A 27,508-nucleotide genomic window follows, 5' to 3' on the forward strand; every position below is an offset into this window, starting at 1 on the left:
TTAGAACAGTTTTTTGTCACAATTTTCTTTACGCGAAGGAATGCACCGTACACAAGTGGGGCTGCACGCTGAAAACGTTTGGGAACCACTGGCCTAGACTATTGCTAATTTGATAAGGAAAGTGATATTAATGTTTATCAAAAGATATTTAGGCAATTTTAGGAATGTTCTTCAGTCACATAATGTTTGCTCTTCAATCATAGCAGTCAATTCTCAATCCTAAAGCTCTTGGACGTTAGCTTGGCTAAGCAAATGCATTTTTAGCCATTTATTTGCTTTCGCCCTGGAAGAGCCATGCATAAAATGTTGTCTCATCCTCTACACATGCATTCAAAAATCATTAAAAGGCACAATAAGTAGTTGTAATAAAAACAGATTTATAAAATGTGTGCATGCTTACAAAGGCACTACATCTTACAAAAATTCACTAAGAAACAAACACACTATGGCACACTAAATTTGTTTTACAAAATACACAAGAAAATAAAACAAGTATTAAGTAATTTTGATAGCAGAAAAATAAATACTCGTTAAAATTAATTACATCAATGTTAACATGCTGTAATACAGTAAATAATCTAGTTATAATCTGTTAAGCCAAAAAAAAAATCAGCATGCACGCACACAAATAATACTGTATGAGCAAGTAAGATCACAGAGGACGGTTTCTAAAATAAAAACATAAAATCTGCGATAAAACATCCGCATAGTAGTAGTTCAAATGTTAATGTATGATATTATATTACATTATATAAGCAATATATATCAAAAGCAGACAAAACACAACTAAACTAAAACCTTAAGGTTCTCATTTAACTCTACAACTATGATGATTCAAGAAACGTGATTATGAAATCTTGGTAATAATCTATTTGTTGTAACAGTACAGGAATATCTAGAAAGGCATACAAAGTAAGGATACCAAATATACACTGTACAATGCTTGCTTTTAGAATTAATGATAAAATCTTCTGTCTCAGACATAATGTGTTAAAACCATAGACTGTAAAAGGTTAAAACACTAATTTCATCATTAGTGATACTTAAAATGATACACATTATTCTGATATATTATTCTTTGTTTATAATGATGTTTATGGTGTTCAAATGAATCAAAAGATCTATGCTATGCCTTCACAAGATGTTATTTTCTCTTCATCACATTCTTACCTTAAGTCCGCATATCATTCATTTTGTCCCAGGCCCTATGAATCTAGCAGAGGCCCTAATGTAACAGTAGGTTAACATAAAACATCTTTACAATTCTTATTTCAAGGCTCACAGAGACTCCGTAGACATTTTTTGTCCTTTTTCTTTAGAAAGACAAATAAAAATACTGATTTGTTAAGTAGCTTCAAACAATACTGATTTCATACTGTAAAACGTTTACACTCGACATTAACCAGTCCACAACACGTCAGGTTTCAGATCAGATGCCCCGCAGTCAACAAACTGACAACGAATAGTGCTAATAAATCAGCAACTGATCTACAAACACTGACTGAGTCGATTGTGTCTCAGTGGTCTCACAGTTGCTGCTGGTAGTTCCTTCATTTTAAGAGCCCAATAAATGGGTTTGTCCTTCAATAGGGTACCTCCAGAAATAACCAATCCAGGGAATCATGATGGAAGAACATCACTACTTGCCCAAACTCTCCGAAACTGATTTAATAGAAACTCCTCGACGTACCACCTTCACGTGGATGAACAGGGTGGCGGGAGACAGACTGGATCCGTCTGCTTTTAGCAGATGTACATGACGATAACCTGTTCAACACAGTTTATGTACAGTTCAGTAAAGAGCGCAAAATCAGAAAATGTGATGTTTAATTTCAAGCAACGGTTTTGTATATGCTTGTTGTTGTGTTTGAATTAAATGCAAATGTGTAAAGCAATATGAAGCAACTAACAGATGATAAAATTGTGCCCAAATTACAGGTGCATCAGTTAAAAATCTGGACGTATACAAAAAGTGGACAATCTTTATAAACAAAAGAGATCATACGGCAATCACTAACACGGATAGCACAACTTCAAAAGTTACCCATAATTAAATTTGCTTAAAAAAAATAAAATAAAAAAAAACTCAGTGTTGGCTTTTAATGTCCTTTAAGATGCATATAGTGTAAGAGTAACTCTAATGTGTTCTTCTGTGGTCTTATGACTTTGTGTATTTGTAATGGCAGTCATTTAATACTAGCCATTAGGAGGAGAATTGCCCTGCTTGGTTATATAACGAACTCTATTTTACCAAGCAAAATGCCATATGTAATAACTACTTTTCTGTCATGTTGCTTTTAATGATAAATGATAACCTCAGAGCAGGTAATAATGTCAGTATTTGGCCTACTTTAAACATTAGGTGTATGCATTACAAGGAGATCACAAGTGGATTTCCATCTCCTTAATCCCCCCCTAGCTCAACAGATTCAAACAAGACTTGAATAACAGCATTCCTTGTTTTAAATATAAATCAATCTCGCTGAACACACCTATTCGTAGGCTGGTGAAGGGCAGAGTAAACTGGCCAATAAAATCGTTCTTGGCTGTGTGGTCGTGATCTTCCACCAAAAAGCGTACCAAGGCCAGTTCAGGCACCTGCAATTGAAAGCTCAGAGTGCAGTTCCAGCGTGGGTTGAAACCTGGAGGAGACACAAGCACCCACACAAAGTCAAAATCTCATCGGGCAATTTTGTGTGAACCTGCTCTGAATAAAAGCTGTTTGTTAAAGGTGTTACTTATTAAATGTAGAGAGCCATAGACAATGTTACAAATGTTGAATTATACAAACATAACATTTTTGGCAATGCTGTTTTAAAGTGACTTTAAAATGTTTATTTCTTTGTCATTTTTAATAACTAACTGTATACAAAAGCATGCCATTTTAATTCAGTGCATCCACAACTGGGCTTAAGAATGGATAAACTTGACTTTAACTACCAACATGTCACTGTTTATATTAGATAAGAAACTATAATTACGGTCCAATCCCAAAACTAATAGACCGTATTGAGTCTGCCGCCATGTTGATTCCAAAACAAAGCTGTGAGGGATGGACGTCCTGAGCGTGCCTTTTAAACATATTGTTTATTATTAAGATGGTGATAATTTAGCCATTAAAACACAGAAAATATATAATTTTACCAATTTCCACAGGACAAAAAATCTCAGAAAACAAGGATTGTTCAAATTAGAAGGGACATATGCCCTAATTTGAGATGAGAATAGCACATTGTGTACATAAAATCTGTTTTGGCTATTGGCCTGTTGTCTAATTGCTAATGTTGTAAGCATGTTTACTTTTTTTAAACACCAATATAGTGATACAATAAATGACAACAAGTATACATATTTGTATGTCCCTTCTAATTTTAACAATCCATGTTTCCTGAATTTTTTTATCCTGTGGAAATGTGTTAAATGATACATTTTCTGTTATGATGGCTAAATGACCAGTCTCCCAGTACAAAACAATATGTTTAACTCTTTCACCGCCAGCGTTTTAAAAAAAAGTTGCCAGCCAGCGCCAGCGTTTTTCATGATTTTCACCAAAGTTTAAAGCCTTCCAGAAAATGTTCTTCTTTAAATATATAAACATACAATATACCAAATGAAAGAACAGACCCTCTGCTTTCAAACAAAAAAAACCGTTTCATCCTACCTTTAGTGGTTCTTTTGCAATCAGCTTTTGAATATGGGTAGGTTTTTGCAAAAACACCATATTTTGAGCAAAAAGCAGAAATAATTCCATTTTTATGACGGACTTTTCATAGAGATCCGATTCAGAGCGATCTTTAAAACAGACACGGACATGCAGCAGCTTGGCATAGGGAAATACTTCCGGTTTTAAAAAGTTGCGGAAGGGCGCCACCTGGTGGATAATAGCGGTATTGCGGAAAGACGGAATATCTCGTCATTGGCGGGGAAGCGTTTTCTCTTAATTGACGAGAAATCTCGTCAATGGCGGGGAAAGAGTTAAAGAGCATGTTCCCTCAGCCTTGTTTTGAAATCAATATGGCGGCGGGTTGAATAAGGACTATGGAATGTAGGTCCGTTACAACGGCCTTACCATTGTTGTCAATGCGCTGGGTTTTGGCACGAGCCTTATCGATGGAAACCCCATGGATTTCCACCCAGACCTGAGGGTCAACGATAGCGTTGGGTTTGTCAGTATTTATTTTGGGAAGCTGCTGGGCTGAAATCACCTGTAAAGACACAAAATAATAAACAATAGAAAAGAGATGAATAATTTATACTAGAATTTAGGGCTGTAACGATTAATTGGGCAAATGCTCGTTTTTTCAATGAATTACGGTGAAATCCCGGCATATCCCAAAGCCAGGGGGCGCTCTTGTGCAGAAACTCCCTTTGTGCCACAGAAGAAGTAGCATTACAAACGCTTTTCCAGGAAATGTCTACAGGAATATTTATATCGCTGTTCTTCAAATAGTTTCAGGTATTTTCATGATAATAAAGAATATTTTGAATGATTTTGCATGTTATATGCACATTTGCACGTTTAATTTGACTCCGACTCATAATGATTTTAGATTGATAAGGACTTCCTACTGACACGCACAAGCTGTGCATGAAACACAACCTTGCGATTCAGAATTGATTTCAGAAAGGAAAAATCCTTTTTTTAAGACTTTGAAAAAGGTTAAATAGAAATGGCTTTTTTAAAAACTTTGGGTAACCAAATATGGTTCCTCTATCGGTGTGAAGAACATTTGGTAACATATTTATTTTCAAGAGTGTATTTAAACAGCACATGGGAGCCTGAGCTATATTCATGGTCAGCTGAAACAACAGGTTGCTCACCCTTATAGTAAGTTGTGTGGGTATGTGTCCCGGCCCGCCACCTGTATTTTCAGGGTCAAAATTAGACTGAGGGTGACACATGAACTCAGGTTTTAGCATGTATCCACAGCGACCATTGGGCAGAAAGCGGCCCTGGTTCAGATCCATCTGCTCTCCTATCGTCTGGAAGTTCAGAGCCACTGAACAGAACAGAAAACAGTTTGAGTTTTAAAAATTATTTTACTCCAGTGCAAATCCAGGAATCCGAATAATAAACGCCTTACCCATCTGACAGCCTGCGTTCCACATTTCCTGTGGGTTATAGTTGGAGGACTGTAGCCTTTGACCTGATGGATAAATCCTGCTCAACTGCCGGTTGTTGTGTCGAACAAACTGCTTTCCTACACGGATCAAAAACATGCACAATTAAACAAAGCACATATAGTTCACAGGGACAGTTCAAAAAGGTATTCTATATGATGGTAAGCACACAGTTGACCGTACCCATAGTATTCGTTTTTCCTACTATGGAAGTCAAAAGGGTAGCGTCAACTGTGAGCATCATTTATCAGAATATTTTCTTTTGTGTTAAACAGGTTTAAAACAACGCTTCTAATTCGTAATTCTACCAACCAGTGTTGGTGAATACTTAACTAATAGTAAAGTAAACACAACTATATTTTTTACTGCTAAAGGAGGCCAACGGCAAACACATGCATGCTTTTATTTTTTATGACAGAGCAAGACTTAATGCTTATAGAAGAACATCATAGGAGTTCAATAAACAAAGCAAGACTCGCTCATCCCACCTGAGTCTTTGATCAGTTTGAGCGCCTCGTTCTCAGAAAAAGATGACATCTCACTAGGGGGACTCTGATTGGCTGCATCGAAACCCTGGAAGAGTACACTCTGACAGTACACCACCAAATCCGACAACTCAGGACTCAGTTTAGAGGTCACAGGCTGGGGAGGGAAATTATATATGTAAGTGCATAATATACAACACACACACATTTTTCAGGCTAAATATGAATGCATGCATTGTATAAATACTTCCTTTCAGTGGTTCTGGATGCAGTATATGTGCTAATACATTCATCTGATAAATCAAGTAGTTCATTTTTATTTTAAAACCAATAATCTGAACTAGAGCTTAAAGGGGACATTTCATGAAAATCTGACTTTTTTGTAAGTGCTATAATTGGGTCCCCAGGGCTTTTATCAACCTAGAAAATGTGCAAAAGATTAACCTAGCAACTTAGTTTTGGTAAACCATTCTCTGCAAGCATGTGGAAAAAATAGGTAATTGAAATGTGGCTCCCCTTGTGATGTCAGAAGGGGATAATACCCGCCAGGATCAGCAGAGATCAGCTCATTTGCATGTTAAAGGACACACCCAAAAAGACACATTTTTGCTCACACATACAAAGTGGCCATTTTAACATGCTATAATAAATTATCTAAATGGTATTTTGAGCTACAACTTCACATATGTGCTCTGGGGACATCTTAAAAAAGTCTTGTGAAATTTCCCCTTTAATACACATCAGAACTCACCTTCGCAGAATCCTTTCTGCCCTTTCTGCCCCCTCCAGCAGCTACTTCTTCATCTGAGCTAGATGTGAAGCTAGCACAGCTGTCAGTCTTCGTCAGATCACCACTCAACTTTTTCCCTTTAATCAGGATCCGCCCCATTAACTCCTAGAGTAAAAAGGGCAAAATGTGAGTTACCATATTTTAACATATTAAATTATACAATGCAGGAATATATGGGTTTGTTGGTAGCCTTATTTCTTGGAGTTTAATTTATGCTGAGTTTATACATTTTCATAAAACTAGGCCCCTATCTCAGGGTCACCAGACTTTGAAAACCGTGTAAGAGGCATAAACAATTATTTATTTCAGCCGCTTGAATGTAGGAACATGACACCACCATAATAAAACACAAGAATGATGATTAAGCAGAGCAAGAATGTTGGAGCCAAAAGTTGACACAATAACTTTAAGCACTGTCATGTGATGTTGACTCAAAATCATTCCTAGTAGTAAATGACTACTCATTTCTTTGAAGTGCTTAAACACTACTGTACTTATTTTTGGAAGGATGTATTGTTTCTACTTACAACCCTTAGAAAGTAAACCAAGTAGCTTAACAGAAAAACAGGTTAACAAAACCAAGCTTGATTTTCAGGGAATGCATGTTTTGGATAAAAGCGTTTGGTTATCAATGTGAAATAAATGTGGTGTAATGTCTTAATGTTTAATAGTTCAATCAATTAAAGTCTGTGTAAAGTCCAATATTAAATGTGTTCTCAGTTTGTGACACCACAGAAAAATGTGATATTAACCACCCAGACAAATGTGAATGATCAAACACCATCAAAAATAATAAATAAAGTATCAAAATAATAAAACAGGCAGGATTCTCTCTTCTTAAAGGCTAGGGGCGTGTCGGCTGTCTGTGCTAAACCATGCCCACTTGCGGGAAAGCTGTGGTCTCTCTTAACTTTCAAATAACGCCACATCGTGAAGGAATGTTCGCGATTTTGTTAGAGACGGGGCCATGCTCGTGGCTCCAGTGCATCATCGAGCCACTGTTTTGGCCCCGCCCCAAATAATTCTGAACACAGAAATATGAAAAAACAGTGAAACTCCAGAATTAAGCACTACATATCTTCACAGTCTTTGTGTTTCAGCAATACATCTATAATGCGTTTAAAAACAGTTCTCTGGAATGACTTTACACAGACTTAGTCAACATTTGTATAAAGTAGGGGTAGGCGATTGAAAGCAGGTGATGGCGTGTTTATCGCCCACCTTAAGTACAAAGTCATGGTTTATACAAAAGGCCAAGTCCAGCATGTAGTATAGTGGGACACAATACCGGGTGCTGCATGTTTTGCACATTTTGGCAAACTTATACCAATATTGGTCTACCAAGTATACCAATATAGGTAAGGGTACAGGGAGAATATGCATAACATTAAGCAAAAGGGGGAAAAAAGGCAAAGGAGATATGTTATCTGTTAAAAATAAATGTGTTTAACCTCAGGTGAAGGCAGATGTTGTAGTTGATCATTAAGTGGCTTTGTAAGAAGCTTTTTGCCCAGAATGTTTTGAAGATGCTGGGCCATGACCACCTGTTGCTCCATGGAGCAGTGATTCTCTACAGACAAAATCAGAGGGTACGGAGATGTCTGTAGATAAAGGAAGAAGTTATTGATCACTAACATATTTATATATTTATTGTGTGTAGTATAATATATAAGTCATTAAAGGCTAATGTTATGCTTTGTGTGTCTATACCTTGAAGGCATACTGTGCGATGGTCTCAATGACTTCCTTAAAGGGGATTTTAGAGGTCAGCGTGTGACCGTGGAAGATCATAGGTTCTCCTTTATCACCGTCCCAGCAGTCCAGCTCAACACATCGACAGCCTTGAATAAGAGCCCTAAAGACAGCAACACAATACATATAGCTTAGTTACATCAATAAGTTGTATGTTTCTCATATTTATGAGGTTTTGCTAAGCAGACTCCATTTGCATTTGAACTCCAAAAAATGCATCAAAGGGATAGTTTACCCAAAAATGAAAATTCTGTCATCATTTACTCACCCTTAAGTTGATACAGATATGTATAACTTTATTTGTTCACTGACTTCCATAGTAGGAAGGAAAAATACTGTTTCCTGGTTTTTTACAAATATCTTCCTTTGTGTTCAGCAAAACAAAAAAATGTATATAGGTTTGTAACAACTTGAGGAGGATTAAATGATGCCTGCATTTTAATTTTTGGGAGAACTATCCCTTTAATGGTGGGCACGTGGTACTGTACAAGTCTTTCATAAGATGACAAAGTGCATAAAAAACTTCTTGTAATGCAAACTTATTCTATCAGGGCCTAAAGTGCTTACTGTCTGTTAATATATAATACATATATGTTAATAATATCCTGACACAGACCTGTGGTGTGCAGAAAGCATTGCATTGGTGTGTGTTCGGTACCTGATATAAGGCTCTGTGCTGCTGGTGCTGGTCACTTGATCTTTGGTGAGGTATGTGTTATGAGAGGAAGAGATGTAGTAGTGACTTAGTGGTCTGCTCATGTCTTGATACACACCCACATGATCGGGGTTGAAGACGTCGTTTTCTTTGGACAGCATGTACATGGTGAAACCGTTCTGAGTCATGAACAGATTCTTCTGGGCTGAGGGTCAGATGGTCAAACAGCTGAGCACTAATGAATTACTGTTAATACTTGCAACAACTGATAAGAATAACCAATGTGTAACGTCTTAGCTATTTAATAATGACACTGAGCTATGCTCTCACATTATAGCTGCTAATCGAGTTTGCGGATGGGTGTGACTTTACAATTTAGCGTTAGAACTGCTCTCCAGTCATTTATTTACTAACACATTCGATTATTTCTTGGTCATTGTTTCTTTTTACATTATTAACTCATCAGATGTAAGGAGAGAAAATTAATTATGAATTAAATGTTCTTCAAATCACATCAGCTCTGGATTATCACAGAAAACTGTCAAATATTTCATATATACATGTGACAATGAACAACAAATCCAGCCGTAAGAGTCAGTTTCTTTAATTGATTCCCTGAAAATCAATGATTTATAAATCATATGAAAGCGGAATAAATACGTTTTTTTTATTGTTGTATGGTTTGTTAGAATGGGACAATATTTGGTTATGTAAAAATTTGGAATCTGTGGCTGTAATTTTTTTTTAATATTTAGTAAATCGTCTTTAAATTTGTCAAATGAAGTCCTTAGCAACTCATATTACTAATGATAAATACATTTTATATTTACAGTAGGAAATTCACAAAATATCTTTATGGAATATGATCTTTACTACTATCCTAATCATTTTTTGGCATAAAAAAAAGATAATTTTGACCCATACATGGCTATTGCTACTTATGACTGGTTTTGTGGTCCAGGGTCACATTTAATACCCTTTAATATAACCTATCATTGGTATAATATTGCTATAACACATTCAGTTTGCTTGCTGTAAAAATTATTATTTATACCATCAACAACTTTATTTCTGACATAAACACGCAAATATGCATTGTGAAAAGTGCAATAGAAATCAATTTAAACTAAATTAAATGTTTTAAAATAAAAGCCACCTTCTTTTATTTCTTGTATTTTAAATTTTATTATTTAAAAAATAAAAAGTATTTAAAAATATATCGAAAAGTATGCAACATTTTTATACAATTAAAAAATGTGTCATTATTATTATGCATAATCTGTTGTAGGTTATATGTCTATAAAAAATTTTATAAATCGTATTAAAACATTTTGATTGCTGGAGGTCTACATTAAGGGTTACACAATGAGACAAGAGTTGACATTCAGAGGTATTAAATTCATGTAGATAGCATAGCTCACCTAACTAGTGCCTCATATACACCAAAAGTGAGGCATCTCGTTCCTCACTCTAGATTACTCACGGCATTTAATTTTGTGTCAAGCTAATTTTTCGCCTGAATTTAATATTTTCAACTTGCAAAGACGCATTTGATGTGAATAGCACATGTTTTCGTTCAATCGTGCCATTCCAATTCGCGTTATTCACATCGTCTCGTGCGAGTTAGCGTCTATTCACGTCTTTGCATTGACTTTATATATATAATCAACTCGCGCAAATCATTGAATTCGGTTTGGTGTGTACCCCCCATAAGTCATTAAAATATTTAATTTGTAGCTTTTCTTTTCTATAGTGAGTGAAATAATTTATATTAATTTCTATGCTACTAAACATCAATGTGTCCAAGCTTTTGATAAAAGCTAATGCTGAGTGCTGATGGCTGCATACCCCAGTCATTGAGTTCATAAGTGAGGATAAGTTTTTGAGCATGAGCCAGCGACGCATCCTCGCCCTGATCGCCCAGAAAATCCCGCAGCTCCATGGTGGTGAGCACACATCCGTTACTGGAATAATGCCGCAACACCGCGTCCAGCTCTGGCCTACGCATCAGCTCCCGGCAGAACTCCTCAATCTCCATGTGATCCAGCCGTCCAGTATGAGACCGATCACACTTCTATGGAAAAGAAGAGGGTTAAGGAGATCCAAAAATAAACATGATCTTACCGTACTTTTAGACACACACGCTCACCTTAAAGAGGGTGCGTGCGTACTGTTCGTTCAGGTCAATGTTGATCAGCTGGAGCAGGTGTTTCACCTCATTGTAGCTCATCTTCCCATCCTGGTTCTGGTCTGCACGTTTCAGATAGCCTCGAATCCAAGTGTGTGTTATTAGGGAAACTACACAAACTGACATGGGTGTATAAGCTACATGGACCCAGCCAAGTATAAATTTAACTTACAGGGTAGGTTTGTTTATAATCTATAGTAATACAAATGTGAAATGAATTAAAGTATATTATATAAGATATAAGATATTAAATGTGAATAGAGAAGAATAGAGTACACAAGTCATATGTAAGAAGATTATTAAGGGTATTTTCATATATAGACAGATACAGATTACAAGTGCAATGGAGTGACTAGTAAATATATGCTGAATATATGGTCTATTTTTAGAAACACTTATCTGAGCATAAGCAATATTATCCAGCCTGAGAAAATTTGTTTACAAGTAGATTTGTGGCAAATGGCAGCTAAGGAAACCAATACTGTTTTAAACACTGTAAATGGCATGGGCATGCGTCCACTTGCAGCGGGTTCATTATTAGCACGAGTCTAACTGCATTAGGTCTTAAGGATATTGGTCCAGCTTTTCTTTCTGGCTCATGTTGCCCACGCGGTCTTTGAGCGTGCGGATGCCTCGGATCCAGTGCTGGGCTTCCTCTTGAGTGGAGCAGCACAGATCCAGACTTTTCCTGCCTCCACGAAACACCACAGTGAAGCAGTGGCTCTCCGGAAACAAACCCGCAATCTGCCGCAGACATTCTGACTGACAGCCCTCCCGTACACACTCCACCTCTGTCACAGAGACTGAAAGAGACACACAGGATGCTATTACTAATTAATTACTTAATAATTAAACAAATAATTAAAGAAAACCTTGTTTATGCTAAAATTATAGTGCCCATACATGACAACTTATATAACAAACTGATCTCACCGGAAAACAAACATCTCACCTAAAGGATTATTTGGAACACCTGTTCAATTTCTCATTAATGCAATTATCTAATCAACCAATCACATGGGAGTTGCTTCAACCATTTCTAGGGTTTACAAAGAATGGTGTAAAAAGGGAAAATCATCCAGTATGCGGCAGTCCTGTGGGCGAAAATGTCTTGTTGATGCTAGAGGTCAGAGGAGAATGGGCCGACTGATTCAAGCTGATAGAAGAGCAACTTAACTGAAATAACCACTCGTTACAACCAAGGTATGCAGCAAAGCATTTGTGAAGCCACAACACGCACAACCTTGAGGCGGATGAGCTACAACAGCAGAAGACCCCACAGGGTACCGCTCATCTCCACTAGGGCTGTGTATCGCCAACAATTCCCCGATACGATACGTATCCCGATACAAGGGCCCCGATACGATACGCATCACGATACAAGACTATTTTGAATTACATTTTTGTTCAGAATTTAGTAACATGATTATTTTTTTTTTTATTGTACATTGAATAAGCAGTGTTGTAACAGTTGTGTTTTTGCCATTCATTTATTAGCTATTAGAAATATTTAAAATCCCAGAGTTAGTACTTAACTTATGTTTTTTTAAAAGCAGTTTTACAAAGATGGTGCCTTACTATTGTCTCTCATTATTCTACATCTATGAATATATCTATAAACATGCAGTCAGACTTAATACTATTTAATAAAAATCAGATTATTAATGTGACAGTTATAGTTTGAAGTAGCTCTGTATCACTTCTCTAGACATACACTTTTCACATGCAAATCTTTGTCGTGTTTCTTCTCAAATGCGTTAGTACTGTTTTATAAGAGAATGGGTAATAAAGCACTTTGCAGTAGTATAGGCTAAGATATCTGCGCTTTCATACTGAACTCATTGACTTTAATGCACGCGCGCGAGAGAGAGCGCGAGTACGCGGCTCACTATGCAGACACGTGCGCCAGCGAGACAGACACGCAAAGTGAAAGTATACCCCGCCACCTTCTCTACGTACTCCGCGGGACACATGTGTCCTTTCCATATGGATCACGGATCAACAGCAATTCGTCACGTTACTTTCAAAAGTACATCCGAATCGATACGGAAGGTGCTGTATCGATGCGCGCATCGTCATGCGCCCATGACGATGTATCGTTGTATCGATATTTTGAACACAGCACTAATCTCCACTATAAATAGGGAAAAGATTCTACAATTTGCACGAGCTCACCAAAATTGGACAGTTGAAGACTGGAAAAAATGTTGCCTGGTCTGATGAGTCTTGATTTTTGTTGAGACATTCAGATGGTAGAGTCAGAATTTGGCGTAAATAGAATGAGAACATGGATCCATCATGCCTTGTTACCACTGTGCAGGCTGCTGGTGGTGGTGTAATGGTGTTGTGGATGTTTTTTTGGCACAATTTAGGCCACTTTGTGCCATTTGGGGATCGTTTAAATGCCACTGCCTACCTGAGCATTGTTTCTGACCATGTCCATCCCTTTATGACCACCATGTACCCATCCTCTGATGGCTACTTCCAGCAGGATAATGCACCATGTCACAAAGCTCGAATCATTTCAAATTGGTTTCTTGAACATGACAGTGAGTTCACTGTACTCAAAAGGCCCCCACAGTCACCAGATCTCAACCCAATAGAGCATCTTTGGGATGTGGTGGAACGGGAGCTTCATGCATCCCACAAATCTCCATCAACTGCAAGATGCTATCCTATCAATATATATATATATCCTATATTTCTGCATAACCTGAAATACTTTTCTCATGGTACATATCGCTGCATCTTCAGTTGCAGTATCCAATACACGTACTGGATGTGCCTGTTTTTTCTCTTTTTTGATGCAGGTTCATTCAAGACTGATCGCGTTTCGGCTGAGGTATGTCAAGAACTTGTTTACAGGAACCATAGTGGTGACTTACAAAACGGACAGTAATGAATGATCAAACATCTGTATGTTTTGGTTCTCTGTGTTTATTTTAGATTAAACCGCAGGGACAGCATAAATCGCTAGGCATGCCTCGCTTTTGCATGCATATTTACCAAATGGCACAAATCTATTTAACAAAGACAAACATGTATTCATTTGTGTACTTTATGTGTCTACTTTGTAAGTTTTAAAAATCCTGTGTCAAAACAGAGACAAAATGCCTTAAGGGGCATTCCATCAAAAGCTGCAGTGATATGTACCTGGAGCAACATATTTTAGGTTATGCAGAAATGTAGCCAGGAGGTACGCATGACGTGAAGTGGAACACATTTATCCAAACAATACCAAACAATAAATATAAACACATTAACAGCAAGATCTAATCTAAATAACACTAAATAAAACACTTATAGACCCAAAAAAAAACAAACACTCCAAATGTATTTAAAAGAAGACCATCTCACTCTTTTAGTAGCAGGTAACCACAACCATAAATAAGCAAGACCCTGTCAAACGTCACTGCTTATTTTAATACTTGATGACTCTGTGTGTGTGAGAGGATTAATTTGGCACTTGTAAAACATGACCGGTGCAAAAGAGGATCGAAAATTGTGCTCCCAAAAATAAACATACACACACACACACCCATATGGAGGCTTTGGATATCATGGAATGAAAAACGTACATTTGCTACATAATAAAATGCGCAATATGTACGATTTTTGTATTAAAATATTCAAAAACGTGTTATATATTTTGTTGTGTACGTACATTATCCCAGATGTTATCAACAATGTTTCCTTTCAGACAATTTTGTCTTAACAACCCCTGTTCATAGGATTACTTGTCAGTGGTGTCATGTCTGGGTTATCCTTGGTTTCCACTTTTCTGCAATAGAAACCATAGATGTGTTTGAATTTATATGGCACTGCACAGAATGATTGGCATGTGTGATTGGCAAAGTATTGTGAGAATGATTCAAAAGCAGGCACTCTCGCACAGGTTGGATGGCTGGAGGGGATGCAGGAGGTGTATGGGTGAAGTGCAGGTCAGTGGGTGTGGAGTCTGGGCTTATCAAACCTGCAGTAGAATGCATTCAGATCACAGCCAGCTGTTGATTCTCCACAGATTGTGGGGATGGTGACTTTTTCACACAGACATTATGGAAAATACATAAAAAATACATCTGGGATTTGTCCAGGATCGTTTGATCTTTGGTTCATTCACCAAAAATCTGACAATAATTTTTAGGAATTTGTGCATGCGTTCACACACATGCCGTAACGATCCCGTGCCCGAGCGCGATTATCTCCTACTTAACCCAGAAGCACTGTGCTTTGACCGGGCATGCTTTCGTCATTTAAAAACAGTCCATTCTGTGCAATCGAAGCAGGCTTGTTAATCCCGCTCGGCTTCATTATTCTATTTGAACACAAACTTCCGTTAATGTAGAAACACAGTCCACCACCTCTCATTTTCCCTGTTAACTTCATGTTTTGATCAGTTCTGAACAGCTGGAATCCCAGATGTAATCCAATCTCTGGGATGGCATCATTCAGCCAGGTTTCAGTGCAGCAGAGTTTGACTTTGACTCATCGTTTTAGATAACAAGGTTTTGGAGATTTGCAAGTAGGGTTGCCAACCGTTCCGTATAATAAGGAATCGTCCCGTATTTGACACATAAAATTCTTGTTCCGTATTGAACTGATACGGAACGCAGTTTGTTCCGTATTTTATGAAAATTAATTCAGTGCAAATACATGACAGACACATAGCTTATAATGTCAGCCATGAACGAAGACCGCGTCATTGTATAAGAAAACCCTGACAGTGCGGCAATTTCTCCCTCTGTTTGTCTTTGATCTGCGTAGCGTTGCAGCCCCATCAGGGAATGCACATTGGGCGTTTCAGTCATTGTGATGTCACGTATCATAGCAACGATGACGACAAGTGACAACAGCGGGAAATGTAAAAATGACTGCATCTGAGCAGCCGGCGAAAAAGAAACGAGCACAAAAATATAGAATTGAATGGGAAAATGACTACCCGTGGCTGGAATGCATGAGGGACAATGAATACAAGGCCAATTGTACCATATGTCGTCGCGTTTTTTCTGTTTGTCACGGCGGAGTGTGTGATATAAAGCAGCACGCATGAGGAGATAATCACAAGAGGAGCGAGAGGCTGCGGGCACAGGATGGAGGAATGTTAAGGTTCATTGTCCGTCAGTCGTCTCCAGAGGCTCATATGGTATGTAATTATGTGGATTTTTAAAACTCAAATATAGTTGATAAGAAAGTGATTATATTAAAAGAGATAGTACAGATTTAGCCTAAAAATCCACATATATATCTCTCCAGTGCTCTCCCTCTGTTCCTGTGTCCCGCTCCCTCCCGTCTCATAATGTGTCAATCATTTCTGATGGGTTTCTTATTAAATAATTATGGAGTTAGATAGCTCAAGGTTTAAAAAGGGGTGGGGTCTTTGAAGAGGGCGTATTATAAACTTAAATTAAAACCATGGTTCATTGTTGGCAAAATGATCATGATAGCCTTTATATGTCACATCTATGTGGTTCAGTCTTGTATACTTATTAGGCATACTTTGCTATTCATTAAATATTTAGGGCCTAAGAAGTTGTATAAAATATATTTATCTAAATTTATTAATTAGTTTCCACTATTTTCACCAGAAGTCTTCATTTCAGGGGTTATTTTTTTTTAAAATGATCTTCTGTGGGGGCATGTCACCGGACCCGGGCAACCCCCCCACCCTTCCTTATTTCCATTTCAGAAAGGTGGCAACCCTATTTGCAAGATGAATCCTTGGGAGCGCAGTGTGAAAGCTACCCTTGCGAAGTTGCGAGCTTAACCAGCGTGCCAGCTCGCTTCCCTTTTCTGCATCTGGTCGCATGTTTGAACAGCAGACAAGCCCCTCAGACAAGAATGTCCAGCAAAACGTCAAAATACTTAAAAAGTTGTGTGGTGTGTGTTTCCTACTGTCCAGTAGTTTGTCTTTGGTGAAACTGAGAAAAAATGACTGAACACAGAGCAAGTTCAAAAACAGTAATAATTGGAGAGCTCCAAGACGAGTCAGATATCCGCTGTGCCATCTTGAGTCCAAAACTATTATGAAGAATAATTATTAATAGAGATTTCTAAAAAGTCAGCTATATTGAGTGTGGTAGTAATCTGGCAAAAAAAACCTTCTCTGATCTTAACAAAGGGACAATGCAGAGACAATACAAACACACAGCCTGTTAAACAGAAAAAGATTACTACCCACTTCCAACGGCTGCCCGGCAAACATGCATTCATTATATGCGTGTATGAAGAAGTGGTTTGTTAATTTTTCCAGTAAGTGTGTACTGTGGCATGTGCAAGCTGGCAATGAATAGGCGTTTATGATGCCACTGACATTCCTCACTAATGCCCTCTGCATACAAGGCTTATCTGAGATCCACAGGAACCTGAATGCTACAGGGGCTCGGCCCTGCATCTGTTGACCATTAAAGAGGAACTGTCCATCATGAGAAGGACACTCGGACAGATTTGTCTATCACCCAGAGTCCCAGACTTCATTTGAGAGCGAGCTGTTTAACACGTATGGCAAAATCATGTGTCTTCTATCTTTATCTATCCTAATAAATAGCCAAAATAACCAAGGGGTTAAAGTGTTGTTGAGGTAATCAAATGAAATAACATTGTACACACAAAGTCTACATACACACTTTAAAAATATGGTTGTTTTTCAGATATATTAGATTAGAATCTCAGATTTCCTACAATGGATACATTTAAAGAATTTTATACAAATTGTAAACATTAAACCACCCAAAACCATGCTGGATTTAAGATAAAAATTATGAAATAATCGGACTCGCCTGCTGTGTGAACTGAGGGTACATAATATAATTTTAAATGAGGGTCCACGTGTACAGTTTGTGTGACGCAATTTTTGGCATCAGAAGAGTGCACCCGTACTGTACGCGCACTGCCAGATTTTTTTAAACCTGTGTACATTGTACGTGTAGGTTGCGCATGTCTGTACAGGACAATTTAGTATGTAGGCCAGAAGATGCACTGCATTGTCGCAATACGCATACGTCAAACAAACTATGCTTTGCAAGGGTGTCTGTGCGGTTGACCATACGCGTACGTTCGTGCACACGTAAAAAAAACGAAATAACGCTGTTTTTTAGCAATGAAATAAGTGCTCTTTAAGCTTTAATGTGATGCAATAATTGTGTTCCTGAAAACCCATCTTTTTCCGTGTATTTTCCAAAATCTTTGTGTAAAAAGGGCTTGAAAGAACTTTAGAATAGTAAGCAAACAAAAATAATTATTTCGAAACATAATATTTTAAATCCAATACTGCTTTGTTACAGTGCATTCAATGTCTTTAGTGAACTCTGTTTAGTGTCTTGCCAGTCAGTGAGGTGTGAGGGCATGCTGGGATACAGGAGGGGCTGAGCAGCTGAGCTTGAATTCCAGATCACAGTGTGACACAGCATAGAAACAGAAACTGAGGCTAACTTTCTGATCTAGTTTGCAGTACAAATAAATCAATATGGGCTCAATCCATGGAAGTTATCTAAAGCAGACATTTTGGCTCCATGCATTTTGAGGGCTCATTAAGTTGCATAAAGAATATTTAGGTGACATTGACCCTAGGGGTTTATTAGAGGTCCATAAATTAAATGTTCCCATGTGCAAGGGGAATTCACATACAGAAAGCACAAGTCTTGGGCTATAACATTCACATTAACTGGCAGGCATCTGCTCAGATATGTAATGTGCAGTGTTGGGGCTAGTTACTCAAAAACGTAATATATTACGTATTACATATTACTCTCAAAAATAGTAATGCCTTACTTTACTTTATTACTCCCTGGAGAAAGTAACTAGTTATATTACTAGTTACATTTTTTTTCTGGACAAGAATGTTTATTTGGGCAAGCCACGGCCAAGAAAATGCTGGCTTCCTTACCCGCTTCTGGACGTGGGGCACAGCGTTTGGAAAAACATTAAAGAGTGTGCACTTCACCGTCAAGTTATTTTCCTTCCGTTGAACATAATAAAATGTGACCGAATCTCCACCCGTCGAAACTAGCTTTCTGTTGCTGGGAACCTTCCTCTGAAAAAGAGCTTGCCGTTGTTGACGCTTCCATTTACCCGATCTGTCTTTGAGTGTGCCGCTGCCGCTCTGTGCTGCTGGCTGCCGGATGTCGACCAATCGGTGATGGTAAATGATACCTTGTGCCAAACTTAGACCAATCACTGTTCCATTCACGCCCTCCTCCCCTTCCCTTTTGTTCTCTGTGTTTTGTGCCTTGTGTGATGAAGGTGCTACTGGCGAATGTAACTTAAGTAACTAGCTCGGGAAAACTGTAATAATATTACCATTTTCAGACGGGTAATGCCTTACACTACTAGTTACTGAAAAAAGTAATATTATTACAGTAACTAGTTACTTTGTAACTAGTTACACCCAACACTGGTAATGTGGGGCATAGGATGTGTTAGACACTGGAGAGGGTTGATTGTTTTTTGGGGAATGTGATGAATAAAAAGTTTTTTTAGAAACTGGAGTAAGATTTTATATTCAATATTTCATTTAGGTTAGTGTTTAGAGTAAGGTGACATCTAAATATTAATATAATGAAATATAAATTTTATAAAAACAACACATAAAGAACTAGTATAATGAATAGCTATGGTGTGCCAGTTCTTTGTTGCTGGAGATGTTCGGCATAGGTTTGGCTGCTTGAACGGTAAAGCCGATTTTAGAAGAAATATAACATCTTTTAAAAAGTCCATGATTCCTGTGCAGATTTTGAGTCAAATGAAACTGCTTAGAATCTCTTGGAAAGTGTATCATTGAAATAATGCTCTTCAAAAAAGGAACAGGTGTGAGACAGACGATAATCTAAGGAGAGAAAAACCATTCAGATGCTCCAGCAAAGCGCCATGAATGGGATTAAAATAGGAAGTCCGATTTTCCAACTTTCAGTTTGGATTATCATACGATCTGACGAGAATAAGTGTGATAAAAATTGCCTTCGTCTAAAAGGTCAGAGGTGGATTAAAGATGCTAGAATAGCACAAATCCAATAATGCCTCTTTATCAAAGTGGAATCTGAGTCATGTTTACATTAGGCTGGGAGCAAATAGTGAATCTGTGTGATTACACCAGAAAAGTGAGGTGAACAGATTTGTAAAATTTAGGGATGCACCGATACTGGTATCGGGTTTCGGCCTCAATACCACATTTTCAAAAGTACTCGTACTCGTTAAAAATCCCCCGATACCAGGGATCGATACCACGGTCTGAGAAATGTCTATGTTTGAGCGGCGTGTAAGGGGTTAATGCCTCTTGTTGTCCAAAGAGGCAGAGTTTACAACAAACTGAAAAACTAGTCCTTTGTTTTTTGTTAAATTATATGACTAAAGCTGTTACCTGTAAATTTAAATCATGTTTTATATTAAGTACTCGGTATCGGTATCCGCAAGTACTGAAATGCAAATACTCGTACTCATATTCCAAAAAAGTGGTATCGGTGCATCCCTAGTAAAAATGTCCCACTTTAAAACTATAGTGTGAAAAGTATGCCAACAACCCCTGGTTTTAAGAGGTTTGGCTGTTTCACCCCTTCCTATAATATATCCTCTAGAGTCAAGTACAAGTCATGCAATCTCCCTAAATAAATATTGACTCTACATTGAAATTGGTTAGTTTTTTATCCCTCCATCACACTGCACCTATGCACAATGCAAAGTCCATTAAGAAATAAATGACCAGGCTTGGTAAGACCACACCTCCTTTAAAAAAGGTTTGGTGTCACTTACATACTTTTGGACATAAAGTGCATGTTTACAAAAGCACTTTTCACCTACAGATTATGGAAAATACACAAAAAATGTGTCTAGGATTTGTCCATAAACCGTTACTGTTTGATTTTGGTTCATTCACATTTACACATATCCCGTAAATAAATGTGACGTAACATGACTTTTATTGTATTTGTAATCATGCACTTGGTGGAATTTGCCTGCAGTGTCTTCAGTTTGCTTATTATTTGCATTTCTCTCTCATAAAACCAAGTGCTTGCATATATTTTTTGATTTGATCATAAACTTGCCCATGACATGCTGTTCTAATAGGCTGGTGAACAATCTCAGTTTCTTCCAGTTTGCAGACATGCGGACACACCCCTTACGCCATTGTTTCTGCCTTTTGTTCAAACAATAAAGCAGAAAAACAAACACACATCTTTTTGAGGTGCAAGGTTAAAGAAACTGGCTACATCAAGATAAAGTCTAACTGCAAAGTCATTGAAGAATCTTTTATTTGTTTTGGTTAAACAAATCGCCTTTGTCAAGTTATAATGTTCACCAAGTGGAGAACAATATAAATAGAAGTGATAATCATACAAAGGTGAAGGTAATGACATCCAAGACACCAATAATTTAATTGTAAACAAAATATAAACTGCTCCATAAAACTCTGAGAATCAAATGAGTAAATCTGGACAAATACAGGCAAAAAATGCAAATGTACATATAAATAGAAGATAACCAATAATGTAAGTCTTGTCGAAATTTAATATCACAATATTCCTAAACAGTTGATATATCCAAAATGCCTCCCGTTTAAGTAAAATTTTGTCCCATTCAACTTCTTTTTCATGGTCTGCCTTTTGTTCACACCAGATGCGTTCTGTATATGTTTCAACAACGTTACTAGGTTCCCTTGATTCCAGAATCAATAACATTACTTGTTTGCGCTTACACAGAAGGCACGCTGACAATTTAATGGGACGTTTCTGGGATCAATATGCTGTATGGGGTTTAAGCTTGATTACCGGATCTTGTATTAGATTTCAACATACAAGCTCCTCAATATGGCTCAGTAACCCATTATCTAACAGAAATGAAAACATTTCCAGGTAAATGACCTGCTTCTGTTGCAAAAAACCAAACCAACAGCTCTATACATAGAAACACGATGTGACACGCATCAATAACTTTCAATGTCCACAAAACCTCATGGGTTTGTGTTTGCTGTGACATGGGTTGGAAATTTCTGCACCGACCCAAAAAAGAGCAATACACCACAAGTAGATATAGCTAAATCCCCCATCACCCAGATCCACCACTGCTTACATGAGACACAATGTTTATTAGTGTGGTGAGATTAATTTATATCTCAACCTAAAGCTACAGCTTTTAATACCAACTGGAAATGACTTGGCTTTTAAAAATGTCACTATTTTATAGGACCAAAAAAACACACTGGACTCTGTTAAAAAAACAAAAGTCAGCAGAACACAGCTAGTAGCTATATCAGAATATACAAAAGAGTACAGATATGATGACTTCTTTGAGTTTAGATTACACTGATTTGACACTGAAATCACAATGCGTCCCCGACTACTTGAGATCAGAACAAGCAGATCAAGATGCATTTTATGACACACACGTTTACAGTGGGGATTTCAGTGTACAAGCTGCATTTAAGTAGACCAAACCCAAAAAGATAGCAAAGATAAAGCCATTAATAACGTGCTTTGCCAGATAGTTTTACAGGAAAAGTGTTGACAGAAATTCCTAGAATTCTGTTCCTAGAATTATAATTGTTCCTGTAAGGCGTGTCTCTGACTCCTTAATCTGAATATCTATGTCTAAATGTATAGAAACGTATCGTATATCTGTGCTGTAGCTAGGGATTATTTACAAATGCTAAAGCACCATTACAGACTCATTCACAAGACCCTTCAATCACTAGGAGATCACATTGGGCTTAATTGTTATGCAAGTTTAAGCTTGGGGGATTTGTTGTTCATGTTATTCATGAGTTTGCTTCCTGCAGGTCATTTCCAGGAACAATTGAATGTCGAAACTCTGGCAAAGTACGCATGACAAGTAAACAAACAAGTTTACATTTTTGCCAAGTACCATATATGAAACTAGTATCTGCATATTTAATATGAGGAGCTCAGATGCAAAAGCCGCCCAACACCACCTCTTTCAAAAATTAGATAATGATATTACCGAATACTATTATACGTTCATCAAATACTTTCATTTTAAATCCGCCTAATCCGGCCTCAGGTCATTCAGAAATACCTGGTTGTTGGTTTCCAAAAAAATCATGGATATGTTGGCTACTCATAGCCAGACTATATCAGGTCTGTAGTGTTAACCTAGAAGGGGGACATGATGGCTTTTGCTTGCTAGGAATGCTCACACTTGCTCTGCTTTCCGAGTAACTACAGTACTACTGTGATATAAACTGATTTCGGATATTTGATATGGGTTCCAGCAGTATGAGTTTCAGCAGATGATTTACTCACAGGTCTGTTCCGTCTCGCTCTTGCGGGAAGATTTGCTGGACTCACACCACACAGTCACGCAGTCCTCTAAAAGCTTAAGGCTCCTGTCCTTCCGCCAACGCGGAGATCGAACCTTCACCACCTTTGATCCCCGAAGCATCGCACGCACATCTTCATCGTCCAACACACCTATGAGACGCACACACATATACAACATTAAAATACAAGAAGCTTCTGTTCCACCTCCAATATGTTTTCCAGGCATACATCGTGGAATCAGTTGCCCTGTCCAAGACACCTGTTACATGATGTAAATAATAAGTGTCAAGACCGTATGAGTTATACACATCGTAATAATTTACGTATTATGTGCCTCCACAAGGTTGATATCATATTCACAAGGCTATGTGTGTCAGCAACTAACACTTCCCAGCATGGATCTGTTTTGAAATTATATCCAAAAAAGTCCACATAAAATTCGGACATTTTCCAAATTAAATAGACATGAAGTCTTTCACACAGCTGTGAGAGCATTCGAAGGTCAGTACTGTTTCTAGAGTCACGAACATGGTGAGAAATTGTCATTCAAGGGATTCAAGACGTCAATCTTTCTGTGTCAACTTCAGCAACAACATCAGTGTCAGAAAAATTATCCAAAAGAAGTCCCAGGCTGTCACTTGGGCAGTACAGTTTAAAAAGGTCCTAATTTGTACCATTTAGGCACATTTGGTACCAGTACTGTATGTAATTTTGAGATACAATCATGCACTCTTTAGTACCAATATGTAGAGCTGTCACAATTAGGGATCCTTAACGATTAATCACGATTAATCGATAGCAGAATAGAAGTTTTTGTTTACATCATATATATATATATATGTGTGAACTGTATATAATAACTTTGTATAAATAAATGCACACGCATGCATGTATATATTAAGGAATTTTTACATGTGTATAAACATTTGTATATTTATTTATAATTTATATTATATATAAATATAAATACCTAATATATAAATATATATTTTTTTCTTATAATTATACATGCATGTATGCATATTTATATATACATAATTATTATACACAGTTCACATACATATATGATGTAAACAAAAACTTTTATTCTGCTATCGATTAATTGTGATTAATCGTTAAGCATCCCTACTCACAATGACTAAATAATCGTCTCATCGTGATTGTTTGACCTCATCGCGATAATGTCAGATCACCACAATGATTGCATATCTCTCTAAAAAACACAAGGGGGAGCTGCAGCGCCTGTATAAATGAGCCCTATTCTGATGGCGCGCCTTAACAGACAGTGAAACCCTGCAAAACTTTCATAAGTAGTATGAACTACCAGGCAAAACATACATTTCCAAAACAGCAATTCCAAATTTAGGGAAGTGAAGGATGCTATTCTTAAGGATCTGTAAGGAATTTATTTCTTTGCAGCCACTACAGACATGTGGTCCATTACTAATATGACCTTAGTAGGATTGGCTACTATTTAAGGCCTGTTCTGGTATAGTCAGTTTATTTTGAATGCATTTTTATTTTTAGTTATTTTTCAGACACTTTATTGTGTTTATTTCTTATGAAAAATTTTCAGTTTAAAAAATATATTCATTAAATAATTACTTTTAAATATGTATTATGTGTATTAATATTTACTGCCAGGTAAACATTGCAAAAGATTTAATTTAATAATTACAACAATGTGTGAAAATAAAAAATAAAAATGTATGAGAAATAAATGTCAACGCAATAAAACACGTAATTAATCGTCACAATTTATTAGACGATTAACCGTCAGCAAAATTTCATGATCATGACAGCCCTACCAATATGTACCTCTGAGGTCCAAAAAAATGGAAATTCCCTCATTATTATTTATTTCAAACCTGTGTCCTGTTAGTTTTAATGTGAAACACAAATGGGAAATGAAGAATCTTTACACACCTATTTCTCACACAATGACCATTTATATATCCCACATCTGTCAGGCCTACACCCCAATTTTCATTTTCCCTTGAGTAACGCTTTAAGCCTTGCTATTATGTGCTGAAAAAGACACAGAATCCCTGCCAAAGATTCAATGGGGCACAAAACACTTAAAGCATAAAGCCATAGTGAAATGGATGCTTTCATAACATGGAGATCTGGGGTCTCATTTATAAAACTGTGCGTAGGATCCTCACTAAAAGTCTACGTATGCACAAAAGCCAACAAATATTAAGACTTATAAAACAAAGCAATGTTCCCTTTATAAATCACAGATCACCGGGAAGTGTGCATAGAAGAATCATCCTCAGATCCCAACCTGCAAGCCCATTCGAACGTCAAGCTTGTCACAACCTTTGCGTGGGAACTGCAATAAATCATTGATTTCCTTTCATTTTCAATATCATTTTATTTCAGTGTACCATTAAAACTGTTTAAAAGGGAGAAGTAGACTGAAATAGATATAAAAGAGATGATAAGTCAAAGCATGGCGAATGCTCTAAAATGCATTTGAAGCAAAGAGACTTTGACAATGGTGACCAGAAAGTAAAGCCCGAATCAAAGTCTGGCATTAAAATGCCGCCAAATAAGAAACTTCTAGAGCATTGCATTAGCAGTGCAAAAGGTTGTGAGTTCCATCCACACATACTGATAAAACGACTTAAATAAACTTAAATGCACTGGAAGTCGCTTGGGATAAAAGTGTCTGCCAATTGACTTAATGTAATTTGTAAATGTAATTGAAACCGATCTGTGTTTATCACATAATGGCACCATGCCGTCTGCCTAGCACAGTGTTTGAACCACTGAGCCATGGTACAATGCGTGACCACTTGTTTGGTGTGCCATGGAAAAATAACACGGCACAGTGTTTGAAAAAGCGCTCGAAGCTAGCTACCATGTTGGTAAGTTGGTCACAGCTGCATTTGTCACTCTTATCAATTCCAGCCAGGATATCATTTTTTTGTTCATCAAGTTTCACATTAAATGTAAGTACTACTAAATTTAATACATTATAATATTCCTGGTTTAATAATAAAGGTTTGTGTATTCCTGGTAATGCTTATTGTGATAGTGGTGTGCCGTATTATTTTTTACTTACAGTATCAAAACTGTGCCGTGGCAGAAAAAAAGGTTGGGCTAGTATATCACCCATAGGACCAGCCAGAGCTGACAGCTTGCCAAATGTGACTTCTGTCCATAGTGAGCATGTAAATATGAAGCGATGAACATTGCATAAATGTGTTATTCCCCTTTGCAGGCACCTAATCTTTAAACCAGCTGAATAAATATTTTCACTTTGATTTTTGTAACTCCCTCATTCGCTTAAAACAGAAGAGGACCACTTGATTATTTTGGAGTGAAGTGCACTGTAAAAGCAACATGAAGCCATTCTCACTGCCTCTTCAAAAAATCCATCAAAACCATTAAACAAGTACAATACTTAAACACCACAGTTAATTTATTTTTGGCACATCTATCAAAAGGATAGAGATGGATGAGGTCCATGGTGGCTATGGAACAAGTAATATGCAACAAAACATGCAATGAAAATCCACTCCTTGTACTGTAGACAATTTTGGAAAATAAGATCGATGAGAACAAAGTTTACTGTAATAAAGCAGGCTTTATCGATACACGTAATGGCACATAGACCATTCCTAATAGTTAAGGCTTAGCTCTCTCTCGAGTTAGGCAGTCATAGTAGTAATGGGAAGCCGCCAGTGAATGCGGACAGTTTCCCAGCAGATCTTGGACTTGATATAGCAATAATGCTCACATCGCTCCCCGAGCAAATGCAGAAGAAACCTCGAAGCTAAAACAGGCGGAGGCGTGATACAACAGATCTGATCAATGACCTTGGGAGGTCAATAAAACAGTTGTAATCAAAGTCCAGTATTACTAAATAATTATGAAAGACGCCATAGTACAACCAACAGGTGGTACAACCAATCATTGTCTATTTGCCAGATAAGTTTTAATGCGATCACTGTGTCATGCTGATTGTTTGTTTATTTGATAGTTGCATTTAATATTTTAATCCTGAAAAAAGTGTATAATAAAATTTGAATTTAATAACTCTAACTTAAGAACAATAAAAATTGATAAAAACAAATACAGACAACCCTAACTTGAATTAATTCAAACAAAAATTATTCGCTTATTAAAATTATTTAGCTTAATGATTTTTATTTTATAACAGTTGCACCATCTGACATCCTGGTTGCACCACCTGACCCCTGCAATAAATTTACATTTAACACTTGGATGCTGGTAAAAGCT

At 37.3% G+C, this 27,508-nt stretch overlaps 1 protein-coding gene across 1 annotated transcript in view; it reads right to left on the bottom strand.

Moving 5' to 3' along the window:
* Nucleotides 1–43: 43 nt before the first annotated feature.
* plcd3a (phospholipase C, delta 3a) overlaps nucleotides 44–27,508 on the bottom strand; it is a 28,618-nt gene continuing 1,153 nt past the window's right edge. Inside the window, exons 2-15 of the mRNA XM_065255473.2 lie at nucleotides 23,240–23,407; nucleotides 11,566–11,794; nucleotides 10,953–11,082; nucleotides 10,652–10,877; nucleotides 8,807–9,008; nucleotides 8,107–8,251; nucleotides 7,848–7,997; nucleotides 6,358–6,501; nucleotides 5,610–5,763; nucleotides 5,085–5,201; nucleotides 4,822–5,000; nucleotides 4,070–4,205; nucleotides 2,493–2,642; nucleotides 44–1,767 (exon numbers count right to left, since the gene is read on the bottom strand). Coding sequence (XP_065111545.2) covers nucleotides 1,640–1,767; nucleotides 2,493–2,642; nucleotides 4,070–4,205; nucleotides 4,822–5,000; nucleotides 5,085–5,201; nucleotides 5,610–5,763; nucleotides 6,358–6,501; nucleotides 7,848–7,997; nucleotides 8,107–8,251; nucleotides 8,807–9,008; nucleotides 10,652–10,877; nucleotides 10,953–11,082; nucleotides 11,566–11,794; nucleotides 23,240–23,407 — 2,258 coding nt within the window. The 3' untranslated portion in view covers nucleotides 44–1,639. The remainder of the gene's footprint in view (nucleotides 1,768–2,492; nucleotides 2,643–4,069; nucleotides 4,206–4,821; nucleotides 5,001–5,084; nucleotides 5,202–5,609; nucleotides 5,764–6,357; nucleotides 6,502–7,847; nucleotides 7,998–8,106; nucleotides 8,252–8,806; nucleotides 9,009–10,651; nucleotides 10,878–10,952; nucleotides 11,083–11,565; nucleotides 11,795–23,239; nucleotides 23,408–27,508) is intronic.

Source organism: Paramisgurnus dabryanus, chromosome 3 (assembly GCF_030506205.2).
Source record: "Paramisgurnus dabryanus chromosome 3, PD_genome_1.1, whole genome shotgun sequence".
NCBI lineage: Eukaryota > Metazoa > Chordata > Actinopteri > Cypriniformes > Cobitidae > Paramisgurnus > Paramisgurnus dabryanus.